Source organism: Leucopleurus acutus, assembly GCF_964270905.1.
Source record: "Leucopleurus acutus genome assembly, chromosome: 2".
NCBI classification, from domain to species: Eukaryota; Metazoa; Chordata; class Mammalia; order Artiodactyla; family Delphinidae; genus Leucopleurus; species Leucopleurus acutus.
The window spans coordinates 168,296,817-168,311,961 of NC_139143.1; the positions used below are offsets into that span (position 1 = coordinate 168,296,817).

General features: G+C 40.4%; 1 protein-coding gene across 3 annotated transcripts in view; it reads right to left on the minus strand.

Moving 5' to 3' along the window:
* Window positions 1–15,145, minus strand: part of KHDRBS1 (KH RNA binding domain containing, signal transduction associated 1) — a 35,164-nt gene that overhangs the window by 8,894 nt on the left and 11,125 nt on the right. For 2 of the 3 annotated variants that reach the window (XR_014325998.1, XR_014325999.1), the window contains exons 2-10: window positions 13,563–13,687; window positions 12,818–12,934; window positions 11,313–11,459; window positions 8,537–8,670; window positions 7,538–7,739; window positions 7,002–7,069; window positions 6,145–6,203; window positions 3,675–3,867; window positions 1,010–1,069 (exon numbers count right to left, since the gene is read on the minus strand). Coding sequence is in view for 1 of the 3 variants with exons in the window: in XM_082833597.1 (XP_082689723.1) it covers window positions 3,770–3,867; window positions 6,145–6,203; window positions 7,002–7,069; window positions 7,538–7,739; window positions 8,537–8,670; window positions 11,313–11,459; window positions 12,818–12,934; window positions 13,563–13,687 (950 nt within the window). In the remaining 2 variants the exon portion in view is untranslated. Of the gene's footprint in view, window positions 1–1,009; window positions 1,070–1,993; window positions 3,868–6,144; window positions 6,204–7,001; window positions 7,070–7,537; window positions 7,740–8,536; window positions 8,671–11,312; window positions 11,460–12,817; window positions 12,935–13,562; window positions 13,688–15,145 lie in introns of those variants that run through there. The other variant, XM_082833597.1, reaches the window with a different exon arrangement.

Consider the following 15,145-nt stretch of genomic DNA (forward strand, 5'->3'; position numbering starts at 1 on the left):
GAACTCCTTCAGTTTGCCAACCACTGTGAAGTGTACATTATCACTGTCTTCCTTCTCAGATGTGGAAATAAGTGATGTGTTTTAGGTCACCAAACAAAAGATAGCTCATAGATTCAACTCCAGGTTTCTTAGGTTCCATGTCCTTTCTACTACACCACAATGTCTCTAACCAGGGGTCTCTTCTGCGTGAGAAATACCCCTTCCTTAGATTAAAAGTGGTATAGTATGAGAGGTAAGATGTTAGGTTCTGGCAACACATAAACTTGGGCTTGATTACCACCCACACTAATTATGTAATCCTGGGAAGTCACTTACCCTCATTAAGTCTCAGTTACTTCTGTAAAATACGGTCATTACTGAATAACTGTCGTTTGGTTGCTCAGTATCTATTTCTTTCCTAATAACACCCTGACTTCCTTTTGAGGAATTATTTTCTTACTGCATACTGGTAAAGTACGGGCATGTGACTCAAGCTAATCCAGTCTGACACTTTGCCTCTCTAGAACTTGAACCTTGAAACCAAACATGGCTAAGAGTGTACTTATTCCAGCAATAGTGTCCAAGGAGCTAATCCCAGCTTTAGAACCACTCCTGTGGTCTACCACTGCTGTCCCAGTTCGCTGTAGCCACTCTGGTTCCCAAGTAAGATTTTCTAGCCTTCACATGAAATCTGCGGACCCCTAATATCCTTCCAATAAATTCCCTTTCATTTACATGAGCCAGTCACTTTGTTGCTTATAACCAATGAACTCCAAATGAAACACCACCTTATCAGGTTATTGACAAAATACAGTGGGACTCAAAAGATGTAAGCTGACAGTCTGGTCATTACAAGTAAATTTAATATGGACTGTAAACCAACGTAAAAGCATGGTCAGGTTGTAAATATGGTACAAAGTACATACAAGCAAGATTTGCCCATTGATTACCTCCCAGGCTACCACCTGGCAAAACTGTTTTAGTTACGATAAAAGTCCAATATCCTTAATAGAAAGCCACCTTAACATACCTGACATGGGTCTTCACTACCCATTCTACTCCAAGAAATGCCTCAGGAGTTTTCAATCACCTGAAAATGGAGAAGTAAGAGATAAGTCTTTTAAAGAGGAAGTTCTAAAGACATACAAAATAAAAGATAGAGATCCTGCATGCAGTTTACACATTACAGGAGAGAAACATGCAACTTTAAAGAAATTTTAACTAACATTTCATTGTGAATATCAATACGGGGACCTATAGGGGCTCACATCCTTGTACATTTTAAAATAGCTGAGCAGAAAGCTTTACTTTGGGGAGCAGCAGGTCTAAACTACAGTCATTGAAATTTTACAATGTGTCATTTAAGATGTCAGACTTTGTGCCCAGGTTACATTACAGTTCACTTGTGATGGGCAGGATTATTAAGAGTTATGGCTAATTTATGCGGCAGCATATGGTTTTTCTTTTTACAGCTATTTTTATTAAACAAGTTTTGCAAAGTTTTAACATTAAAATTAACAGCTAAAGAATTGTTTATGCAAGTTGCTGTCACAGTTTATGTAAAAGAGAAATATGTGCTATTAAAATCAGACATTTAGGTTACCTTTGGTTTTTTGCGATGCATGTTAGCTTTACACATCCTGATTCTCTTGCGATAATTTTCCTTTAAAAAGGGGGGTATAGAGTGATCTCTTTTCATCAAAACAAGACATAATGCCCTGAAAGCTGACTTCAAACCATGGTTGAAAATTCAGTTATTTACACTTTATCACAATCTACAAATACATTTTTTTGTTGGTGTGTTTTAAAAAGAAAAAAAATGTCCATCATGCACTGCTGCAGGCAGCTTGGCACTTCATACAAGAGGATTTTTCACCCCCGAGCAGTTTAGGTGGCTCCCTTAGGGAAGGCATGAGAACCCTGAGAATTAATGTAGAGGAGTGGAAACAGGGTCAACCAATTCCATCATTTCCTCTCTTGGTCTCTCAGGAGGGAGGTTCAGAGCCAGGCTATCATGCCACATCCTGCCCCAGCCCAGTTGATTTATTAACAGCATTTCTGGGATTGGAAGGGAAACCCTTAAGGGCACCCAGGGTTTGCTGAATTGTCATTATCTAAAGGCAAGTGCTATCCCTCTCCAAGTTCACAGAGATTATTTGGTGTCACTCTTAGGGCCACCTACAGGCTCTACAGAAGGTGCAAACTAGGATGGCTGGAACTTTAAGTACTGAGGCCTATGTATGGAAACCAATCCAAGTTTCAACTTAGTTGGATTTTTCTCTCCAAAAATTAGAGCTTGTGATAAGGACTGGATAAAACTGCTTTCAACAACTTCCAGGGGGTGAAAAAGCTTTGGTTATTTTTAAACTAAAACTTAACAACTCATAAACTTTTTTTTGGTAAACTTAAAATAAAATACCCCCCCACCACTTTTAAGAATGTCTCCAACTTTTAACAAGCCCATTAACTTTAGAGTTAATTTAAGTTTATTTGAAAGAGAAAACTATTTTATTGTCCACCCAAAAAAATGACAATTCATCACATTTACTTTGATTAAAAAAGGACTAAACTTTATTGACAAACTGCTGCAGACATTTTGACATAAGTTTAAGCTACCTATTTAGGCAGACTTACACATGTAGCATTTAATCTTCCAAGAACAAAATGGGAGGACGGTACAAATCCAATTAGGACTTTAACTTATGTACAAAGTGGATTTTGATTCCTTTTTCATTCAGCTGCAGTGTCCCTTTTTATATCATGCTAGTGTTGAGACATACTTGACTAACTACCTTGGTAACAGTTCAATATTGACAACCGTCAACTTAAGAAAATCATCAGCTTTTGGCCCCAGTGTCCAAGTGAGCTTTTCATGGAGTGTAGAATCTCAGATGGACAAAATACTTTGCCTTTTTAAATACTGAAATGTTAATTATTAGTACTATTACTGAAAGGTTGTTCGTGACTAAAAAGCTCTGCATCAAATTCAAGTGGCCAGCCCCTCTCCCCATATCAACCTCTTTGAAACCTACTTCCCACTAAGTATCTCTCAACACTGTATGTCTGGGGCTAGATTTCAAAACCCACATAATGAAAAAGTCAGTTTTACGAACCTAATTTTGTTGTTGTTGTTTTTAAGTCAATTAACGTTAAAAATTGCATCAACTATTTAATTCATGAGGATCTTTCATATTAAAATTTAACCTTAAGATTCAACCGCCATGTGCTTTTAAAGGAAACGTTTTTAGAGACGTCTGAGCTCACTTTTACATGGTGGCACCTACTGCCGTTAACGTTTGTGATTTTAAATCTTAAACAGCCCTGAATTTTGAAATGTAGCCTAGTTTGGGATTCTGCAACTACAACTTTACGGGATGCCTCAAGTCAAAACTAAGAGAAAGTTAACAAGCCTTAACTTCAGAACCTTTAAGCAAGCAATGTCACTTTTGAAACTAACAGGTTTGTGGTTTTTTTTTTTTACTCAACTTCTGTTTTATTAGAAAAGGTACATTTCTGTTTATATTTAAACAACAAAGAAAAAAAGCATCTACACACTTAAAAAATTAATTCGATATTCCTAAATCTATTTTAACTCATTTTAAAATACTACATACAGAAGCCAGAATGCAGAGTTAAGAATGGAGTAAGGTGGGGGAGAAGAAGGGGACCACGAAGAAAAACACTTAGACAATTACTTGTCTGTTGTGGGTAAAGCAACAGGAATCCTGGGAGATACAAGAAATCAGTAACAACTTTGCTCATAACTGATATTTTCCCCTCATGTTTGTTTTTAATAACGTCCATATGGGTGCTCTCTGTATGCTCCCTTCACCGGCCTAGCTGGAGGGGCCTTCAGCGACGGCCTGGTCCCATTCCAGTCATCTTGGCCTGTGGGGAAAAAGCAAGAACAGTTTATAACCCACGTGCCAATGGCATTTCTAGATGGGCAGGCGTAGGTCACCTGGTCACCAAAAACACTGCTTTGCTTCCAATGTCTTGCCACCTCCTGGGTGGTCCTTACTTTTTTACTCTGCTTGGCCCTCCTGAGCAGCTTAGGCAATTTTCCAACTGTAGGACAGTTCTGAGTGGACAGACAGAGGAAACAGTTCAGGAAGAACTTGGAGTGATGTCCAGGAAAGAAGCTGTCCATAGGCAACATAATCTATACTCCAGCCCCCAAACCTGAATAAACCCAACACCTTGCTTGGGACAATGAGGAAATCGACCTCAGTGGATCTGCAATGCTCCTTCCTGTTTCCAAAGCAATTTGGCACAGAGCCTCAGGTAAGGTGACAATTTCTGGAAGTCTTTCAGATTGGAAGCAGCAGGTAGCTCCCTTCCCATGCAACAGCAAGTCTGATTTCCCCATGGAGAAATGTCCTCTGGCTCCCTGGGAAGAGCAAGCAATGGCCACGTTTCAGGAGCCCTCCACCAGCAGAGCTGGTTCACTGTTCTGGCAGTGGGAAGTACAATCAAATGTGTTAACAGCACTCATTAGGAGAATTCATTATCTCCTTTTTTGTGCCAATAGTCCAGAGAAGCCAGACAACATGACTGACATCCTCAAATGGTTTTCCTTTGTGACAGGGAAAAGCCTATAGGAGAGATGATCACTTACTAGAGCTGATCTCTTATGAACACGAGTTGTGTTTATAAGCTTATTCTTCCCACTCACCCCCAGATGTTACCCAGGCCTGTTATTTCTCTAGCTCCTTGCATTCACAAACATCTGCTTCCATCAATATAGGTCTAAAACTCCTTTATGGATGTTGCACAAAGCCCTATGCTATCTAAGCCTGTTTATACCTCTAGTAAAATAGATATGTCCATCACTTTCCAAGTGGCTTCTGGGTACCAACAAGACAGTTTATTTTTCTAACTCTGCTTATAAAGGCAGAAATCAGAACAGATTAACGGTGGCAACATCATACCAGGAGAACAAGGAGCAGCCTGCCTATTTCAGTGCAGTCTTTTCTCCAGCAAAACAGAAATGTAATTTAGTCAAACACATACAGAGGCCCCATTGTGCTGCTTCACCGATGAAGGGAAATACCCTGGAGCAATCATACCACCCTTCTAAATAGTGGCATATGAGCAGAGAGCAGTGCAGTGTTACGGATGGCAACTGTCCAGTATCATTTAGCTAGAACTGGTAAAAACTGTTTCTCTGGGCAAGCAGCTGACTGGTTACTACATACTGTGCTGAGGAGTTGAGGAGTCTGTCTGTGGGAACCCTAAGAGGCTCTCTCTTTTCAGTTAGGGGTAAGGGAGACTGTCAGCTGGTAACTTAAACGGTCAACTGCTGACCCCCTTGCCAAAGTCTCTGGACTTCCCTTGGGTATGCTGGAAACACCTCACATTTAAAAGGCTGCTCTCTCTGCATCTACTGCCACATGGTACTCCCTCTGGGACCCATTAATACAGGGCCATAACTGGCTCTTGAGGATACTCTTGAGCAATGTGTTTTCAACCAAGCCTCAGGAAAGGCAGTTTGGTCCTGCTGCCATTCCAGCATCTATATAGCTCTCTTAGGATTATAGGACTGAACGGACATGTCTCCAAGACAGTAAGGAGCTTGGTGCCAGTACTGCCCTGAATTGGCTTCAGCCCCCAGTTTCCAATCTAATGGACACTATTCCTGCCCCCAACCTGCTCTTGCCGTTTAGGTTTCTTTCAGCTAGCATTTCCTCTACACTGAGATTCTTCATGATGAGATCCAAAATTGTTTTTAAAAATGAGGTGGGGCAGAAGAATTGGATATGATTAAATTCTTATTATCCACCGGCGTGGCCTAGGTATCAGCAGCAAAGGCCCAGCAACATAACCCAGGCCTAGCCATCTCCCAGCCTAAAGTCCAAAAAGAATCAACATCAGTTGAAAAGCCTGCTGCTCCAACCAGGCCAACCTAGACCTGAGCCCTAGTTTAGGACACCTGCTTAGCCGTCCAAGAGTAACAGCACACCTATCTCATTTCAGTAAGTCCTTCTTTCTACCGCACACCACACAATTTAAGAGCAGGACTCCTATTGCCACATCTATCAACATATTGGCCTTCTATTAGAGGTTTCTCCTTAGATGCATGACTGACCCCCAATAATCCGGTCACCAGCATTCTCCAGGGCACTTACTTGCACATTTTGTCCCAACACAGAAATAAATACATACCATATGCTTCATAAGAATCTTGAACCTCCCCATGTCCATAGTCATAATATTCTGAGTCCCTGAAAGCCAAAGACAGAGTGTTAGAGCTATGTAGTAACCATGTTTCAGTTTTACCTTTCTCCCCAATACTTCCATATTTCAGTCATTTTTTTGTGGGTATAAAACAAAAAGATGCTCATTTTACCCCATCTCCAAACCACAAAATATTTCCAAAGCGTGTACACACTAGGTACTCATTTAAAAACTGTGACAACCATAGCAAAGAAAAACAAATAGCAACAATTTAAAGTGAAAAAGCTCAATCCAAAAGCTCAATCTTAACCACAGTGTACATACACATGTATTCACAGGGCTAACTGGAAGAGATTAAAGAAACATGAAAAGAACTGTTCTGTCCTCATTGTAGAATTATGAGACCTTTTCAATCACAGTTAAGATATATATATATACACATACACTAAAAATGTTTTTTAAAAAAAGAGCAGAAAAGAACCTGACTTACAACAGTGGGATTCTAGTATCCTTTTAAACTTTTATGCAACTTTAATGTGGCTGTGACATTTTGTAATAATAAATCAAAATAATTTTAAGGCCTCTTCCCTTTGTTTCCATGTAGTCACAGCTCAGGAATTTTTCATCTGCTAACCCCAGATTCTACACTATAATTTAAGATTCACAGTTATCCAAATTTGCAGATCCAAGTGTGTGCCTTATAGATGTCAAAAGCAGACGAGACACCCTCAAGAGAGGTGAGCCACCCTGCTCCTTAGATTTGTGCTGCCTAAATCTCTCAGTTCCTCCAACTCCCTCTTATCCATCCCGAGGACATGAAACAGCACTTCTACTGCCTGACTCACCCTTGGCTTTGGCTGTAATAGCCTTCGTAGCCTTCATAACTCTGTTCTGCATATGTATCATCATATCCCTAGAACAAATAAAATGAAATAGAAAGTCAGAATCACAGAAAGTAGGTAAGGTAATTATATCCCATGGGAGTATGGCGGGCTTCTGGGTTAAGAGAACATGGAATTTCCCTCCAAAATGTTAACACCTGTTGTGGAATAGTCAAGAAAAGAAAGGACTAAAGAAAAAAAAAAGAAACCATGTTTCTTTTGAACTTCAGCATCATCAGCAGTAGTAGTGTGAGTTCCTTTAGTAGCACACTAAACATCAAGGGACAACTTATTTCCTGTTTAATCTACATACATACAGTAAAACATGCTTAAAAATGGAAAACTCTTCTCATAGTTTAACATTCACTGCAAGAGAAGAGGGCAGATTCCAAATCTTACAGGCAGTCCCTGCCACCTACATCAAGGGCCAAGGCCCTGTCATTCAACTTCCTTTGGCAACCTGTTAGGTATTAGGAAATGGCATTGTCCGAAGGTCTTACATATTCTTCATAAGTTTCTGGTGCAGGTGGTGGAGGCAAAGGTATTCTCTGGATGCCTGCTGTCCGTGCTCTTGGTGCTGGAGCACCCCTCACAGTAGGTGGGGGTGGCACTCCTCGAGTCACAGTGGCACCTCTGGTGATGGCTCCTCTCACTGGTGTACCACGCACTAAAGCCCCCCGAGGTGGTCCAACACCTCGGCCCCTGCAAAAAAGAAAGTTTATTTTAAATGGAGATTTTTATAAATAGGCTACTTTCATGTTCAGATTTGTTTACAAATTCTGGAGCTAGATAGATTTTACAATGCCTTAAATAGACTATTATCAAAACACAGAGGAATGGTGAGTTCCCTGGCAGTCCAGTGGTTAGTACTTGGCGATTTCACTGCCGTGGCAAGGGTTCAATCCCTGGTCAGGGAACTAAGATCCCACAAGCCACTCAGCGCAGCCAAAACAAAACAACACAGAGGAATGTGTAGGTGGGTAAAGGACCCATATTGTAAGGCTCCCCAGGTCCCATGGTGGACCTGTTAATATCTCATTAGTGGAGCGTCTGCCTTGGAGAGTCTGAACAGTCCATAAAAGTCAATCAGCAAAGGTAAAATTCTAAAGTCAAAGACCATTTAAAAATGCTAAAACTGTCCAAAAGTTTAAAAAGCTTTTTTTAAAAGCTTTAGTCCTGAAGTCCTAAAGCTTCAGGACTGTTGTACCTGATTATAGTCAAAGTGACGAAGATCTAGAACTCCACTTTTTTTTTTTTTGGCCGTGCCATGCAGCTTGCAGGATCTCAGTTTCCCGACCAACTATTGAACCTGGATCACAGCAGTGAAAGCGCCAAATCCTAACCACTAGATCACCAGGGAACTCCCTAGAACTCCACTCCTGATGCAACATACAAATCCTGAGACCCTTTCTAAGCTGGAGATAAGAGCACCAGTAAAACAGAGATGGTACCAGCAGTCAAATTCACATCCCATTTCTAGTTGTCTCCATTATTTATACCTGGGAACAGGTGGAGGAGGAGGTGCAGCTCCCCGGCCTCTCACCGGCACCCCACGTCCGCGAGAGGGCTCTGGTACTCCATTCAAGTAGGAGAGCTCTAGGAACTGCTCCTGGCAGATATCATCCATCATATCCTGTGGATAAAAGATAATGGGAAGGAGTGTTATTCTCTACCTTCTGCTGAGAAGTCACCTAGCCCATATGGGCCTTGGATGCTAAGAACAACTTTGAAAGCCCAGATGAAGTCTCAGGTCATTCATTCTCTGAAGTCAAATGGCACTCTACCTGTCACCTCTTTGAGGAAAGTCTTGATGGTAGACCCCTCATTATTCAGATGAAGTTCTTCATGATGTGGTCCCTGCCTAGCTCTCCAGATCACTACCATCCTCTCTCCATGTATAACCTCCTTTCAAGCCATGCTGAACAACTTGCAGTTCAGAACATGGCATACTCTTAAACATCCATTCTAGCCAATAGTTTCCTCTTTCTAGAATAAAAAAAACCACTACCATTAATTAAGTTCTATGGCTGGGTACCATATAATAAACTTTATATAGGGTTTTCAGTTTAATCTTCAAATTAACCCTGAAATAGGCAGATCTTCCCATTTTACATTTGGGAAAACAGATTCAGGAAGTATAAAGCAATCAGTCTAAGGACACAGAGCTAGTAAGTGGCAGATTCTACATGTAAATTCAGAATTACCTGTCTCCAGAATCTAGGCTTTGAATCATCAGACTATGTTATTGCCTTTTTTTGTCCACCTGAGGGACTCTAACTCTCACAAGATTTAATCTAAAATATTACCTCACCTCTTTTGAAAAACTTTCTCTTGATGCCAACCCTTCACTCCCTCCTCTTTTCCCACAGCACCATGTAATTTTCTCTAAGCACTTACCACATCACTTTAGAATTGTTTGTATGTCTTTCTCACTAGGTTGTGAGCTCTTCAAGAGCCATTTTTGTAACTTCAGACCCAAGCATAGTATTAGGCACCTACCAGATACTTAACAAATGTTTGGGATGAACAAGGAACCTGAGGCTCAGAAAAGTGATATAATAACTTGTCCAAGATGATGCAGATAAAGCTCCCAGTCCAGTGCTCTTCCTACTGTACCAGGTTCTAAGGGGAAAACGGAGGGCTCTGGTCATGGACGCAAAAACAGGCTCACTTGTTTTCTTCACAGGGGGGAAGAATTGAGCCAAATGCCATTTGCAAATCTTTTCACATATTTCCTGAAGAGAATCATTCAGTCTTAACTTCATGCATTTTTATATATTCCAGGTGTATACAGCTTTTAGAAGATTCTAGTCACCACAGAGATGCCCCCCTCCACCAACTCTTCACCTCCTCTTACCGTACACATTTCTACTGGTTGAGATTCACATTGGAGAATCAAGGGACCAATGATGGGCCGTTTGCTCATATTCCTCTAACTGCCACAGCAACACTGAGGAAACCCAGATCTCCCTGGCAGGCTTCTCTTTTGAAGATCCACTTACATGGAAGCCTTATAAGCCTAGCCCTTTTGAGAAGTATGCTGAGACTAATGATAAAGAGGAGATGGGCATTCTCCTGCAGTCCTTCAGAAAACGGATGGCTCAGGATGCTTCAACATATACCTCAAAGAGTAAAAAGCATATCCTCAAGGGAAAATTTACGAGCTCTGAGTTTTTCCTAGGATATTTTAAATTGGCTGTTTCATGTTGAACACTCTAATGATGACGAGATACTTAGAAGCAAAGCAGCTGCTGAGACATTTAAGACAGTGTTGGAATCCTTGGAGCTCAGCATTACAGGTACACATGCCCTATAAATTTTTGCTCTACCAATTCTCACATGCTGATACAGTTCCAACTCCCTCATTTTACATATACAAGAAAACCAGGAACTATATATCACCTCCTCTTAGTGATGAAACTATGATGCTTACTCAATTCTAGCTGAATACTACTCCAAATGCTTCTTAAGGTTCCAGATTCATACTTGGTTATTAAATATTCAACAGTAAGTAGTTTTCAGAGTAACTCTGAAAACTAACAGTTCTTGCCAAATGGCAAAAATTCATCATTTTCTACTTACTCAAAGAATGAAATCTCTGACCAGGTAATAATAAGCAAGACAGGTAACCTGGTCTGTTCCAATTCTTCCAAGGCCTTAGTTACATTCTGAAAGGAGCTGTACACCAATCTGTTTAATATTATCAACAGTTAAGCCTACAATCATCATGCCTCTTTCAAATCATCTCTACTTGAGTAAACTCCTCCAGGAGAGAAAGCCCGAATGCACTCAGGTCGGAATTCAATCCCTTAACACTGGAGGCTAGAGGCTTCTTGCTGTTATCATCTAGACTCTCTAGAGTCTAGAATAAAACCCCCCTAAGTGCAGGGGATTATGACCACCGTAGTCATTTTCCTACCATAACCTTCTGGTTCCACTCTAGCACAAAATACATAATTTAGTGAAGATCCTGTTAAATCTCTGTTAACCAGATGTTAAAATGCCAGACACACTGTGGATCCAAAATATTGACAAAAGATACTAGTATACAACTAAAACCACATTAGACATGGAGTAGGAGAGTGGCCTTGGGGCACAGTGGTTTGAAAACCAGATACAAATAATGGACCACCTCAGAAAAATGAACATAAACGAAGAATTTGGTATATAATTTCAGGTTATGCAGACACCCTGGATAAGAAACCCTGCCTTAGCAATAAGCACAAGATCCCAGTTTTCTCTTGCTCAAAAGATACAGGATATAGATTTCCTTACTGGTACTAGAAACTTCTTGACTTCCTCCATAGCATGGGCCATAAGAGCATAAGCCTCACACGGGGGTCCAAAAACTTCAATGAAGACATGCAGATCCATATTCAAGTGGGCATATTTGGGGTCTCCACCTTTGCGCAGCTCTTCCTCCTGTGGAAAGATGCACAAAAACATCGCATCACTTGGACTAGGGAGAAAATGACACCTTTACCTCTAGGCCAAAGAGACATTGAGAAATGACCCCAACACCTAAAAAAATAGAAAAGTGTAAGAAAAAAGCAAAACAAACTCTGGAGAATAGTAATTTACACAGTCTGCTAAACCTGTAATTAGTCTGCTGCTCTTCTGTTTTGAATCACTGGTGTATTCACTGGAGCTCTTATTAGAAGGTATACAAGAGACAAACTTATTTCCAGTTTCCATTCAGATAACAGCTGTTTGCCAAGCATTCATCCATTCACTCATTTATTGCCAAGCATTTGCTTTTAAATCCCTGGTAGAGCTCTTAATTACCAGCTCTTCTTATCTGCTTATATGGTCTGGGAAGTTCTAGGGAAGGAAAAAAGTCAGGACAGAGAGAAGAAAATCTCATGTAAATCTCATTAGCTAGAATAACATACCTCAGCCCTAACTGTATTCATCTAGTGAGAAATGTGAGTGGACAAAAGAGGGTCTGAAAAAACATGTTTGTCTATTAGGCTGCATAAAAGGAGGCCTGGGGCTTCCCTGGTGGCGCAGTGGTTGACAGTCCACCTGCCGATGCAGGGGACACGGGTTCGTGCCCCGGTCCAGGAAGATCCCACATGCCGCCGAGCGGCTGGGCCCGTGAGCCATGGCCGCTGAGCCTGCGTGTCCGGAGCCTGTGCTCCGCAACAGGAGAGGCCACAACAGTAAGACGCCCTAGAAGGCTAAGACTATTCTGTTTCGGTGGTAAGTTTCTCCATACTTACAAAGAGCATAAAGAGTATGGGGCTATGGCATGGAAAAAAAAAAATAAGCATTAGGTTCTGTTGTTAGGATTACTCATGGTTCCTTTTGTAATATCTTCTTTTAGAAAGCCTCACATTCCAGCTGGCTATAAAACAAACCAGCCAACTAATCCTCAGACTCACCTGCACTCACAAGACTAGTGCTCTCACTTTTCCACATTACTGAAAAGGGAATGTGCTGCTCACATTTTAGTGTCTTTAGTCTCAGTAAGTTTCAGTACATCCAGCTCCCCTTCCAAGTTTTCATAGATAAGCTTACTAATGCCAAAGTTGCTACTGCTGTTTCCATTACTATGCAGTCAAAGTCAGAAAGAAAACAATTACCAGGGCACACCTAGGTTCTTCCAGCGTTGCCAAAGAAGTGAATTAACTGGTCTATAATCTCTTATATCCAATGCAAATTTAAGGGAATCACATTCTGTACATACGCAAGTGCTAACTTCCATAAGGAATCTATACTGGACTCTGGGCTACTGGAAGGCATTAGGGTGTCTTCTTGCCTCATTAATGTGAGCTTACCTTGGCCTTGTCTCTCATTGAGCCCTTTCCCAACACAGAAATCTTTGCACCAGTCTCTTCTTGCAGTCTTTTGATTGTATTCCCTTGTGGTCCAAGGATCTTCCCCACAAAATTGAACTGACAGAAAATAAAGACAGATTTCTAAACACATATGTTCCTATAAAATATTTTCACACGTATTATTTATCTTCAATAATCCTGTAAAATAGGTAGAGTATTACCACTCCCTTTTTACTGAAGTATTATACTGAGGCTGTACGGATAAAGTGATTAGCCTACGGTTATACAACTGGAAAGTGGCAGTTCTTAGACTTGAATTTCCTGATGTAGTTTGGCACTCTTTCCATAATATCACACTGCAACCCTTCATACTTTTACATAAATATTTTAAAGCCAGTTACTTCAGAACAGAACAGACATATGGTACCCTCTGGTAGTACTGGTTTGATAAACTAAATATAACTAGTTGCTTTCCAAAAAATAAAAACTTTGAGAAAAAAATTCTTTTTTTTTTTTTTTGATAATAAAAAGATGATTATATTTCCGTCCTGGCTATAGCTATGCTATTAGGGACGGACTTGCATGTTTCAACTGCCAGATACATATATGGGACAGAACCTTCACCAGCTTAAGTTTCGGACACATCACAATCTCTGTAAGTCTTCTGCTACAGCCCACGCTACAAGACATACTACATACTCTCATACTACAAAGACAACTCAAAGTGAGGCACTCTTTCCCTTACCTTGGGATACTGCTTGACAGGTATCAGAACCCTCTCCTTCAGCTTCATGTTCTTGTGAGAAAATAAATCCAAGTAATTCTCCTCATCGTCCTTTTTTGAATCCCCTTTCTGAATCTTCTCAATTTCTGAATAGGACAAACAGAATTTAATTTAGTTTTTTCTTTTAAATAAAGGCAAAATTCTGAGTCTGCTCAGCTTAAAGCAATAACACAGAGTACTGTGTAATGAGAAAGTGCTAATTTCAAATGGAGACTGGGTGAAAGCACCAAAGCTAGATGAAGCTAACTAGGAAACCCAAAGCCTGCTTCTAATAAGAGCAGTCTGCTCTTCCACTTCTAGTGGAAACCTCTACAGAGACATTCAAATGTTCTTAACACAAAATGGATTTAGCAGTGAATTGGGGAAAAGGGGATAAACGAACTAAAAAAATTAAAATCTGCATCAAGAAAAAAGTACAAAGTCATATCTTAATGAAGAGACAAAGTCAATAATTTAAATACACAACCGAGAGTCCCATTAAAATTCTGTAACAGTAGTGCTTTGGATAGTAGTAATCCTTAAGAGTCTGAAAGATCTGGTTTTTACTCTGCCACTCACCAGTTGTGTGAGCTCTGAAAAATTTTTTAATTGCTCTGAATTTTGGTTTCCTCATTGTAAAATGGAGGCAATATCTACCTCATGAGGTTACTATAAAGACAGAATAAAATAACATATGTAAACATGCTAATTAAAGCCCATTTCTTTCTTTCTTTTTTTTTTCCTTTTGGCAGGTGGGATCTTAGTTCCCCGACCAGCAATCAAATCCGAGCCCCCTGCAGTGGAAGTGTGGAGTCTTAACCATGGGATCGCCAGGGAAGTCCCAAAAGCCCATCCCTCAGAAAGTGTTTTAATATATACTGAACACTATCTAGCCCAAATTCACTCAGTGTCCTAAAGGAAAAAATGCACCAAGATAATTTCAATTCATGGGTTAAGACAGTTTCATCAACTAGAACCTTAGCAACCAAAAAGATTTTCTATCATTAGGGAACTTCATTCACCCATCCATCCATTCATTCAGTGACTGCAAGTGTTTGAGTGCTTCCTATAGAGAGGCACATGAAGGGACAGATACAGGTATGATCACTAACCACTATGGAAGACTTACTAAGAGCCAGGCACCTTGTCCTGTAAAGTATATGAGAAACAACAGAACAAGTCAAACATGGTCCCAATCTCCACTATGTTTATATACTAGAGTTCCCAGTCTATGAAGTCAGCAATGAAGTATAGTTAAATGCTACAACAGGAGTACTAACAGAGATGGGGGCCGAGTATGGAGGCAATGAAGAGCAGCAACTAAAAGGTTATATACTATGGTCCACTGAGAACAACAACAACCAAAAAAATTATACTCCCTAAAATTAGTGGAACATTCTAACTAACACAGAATGTTCTCCTTATATAACATTTCCAGTGTTTCTTCTATAATTTTAAGGCAAGTGTTCTCAAACTTCATCGAATCACCTGGAGGGTTTGTAAAACTAGATTGCTGGGCTCCAATCCCAGTCTGGGATTGTGTTAGGAGTTTGCATTTGTAACAA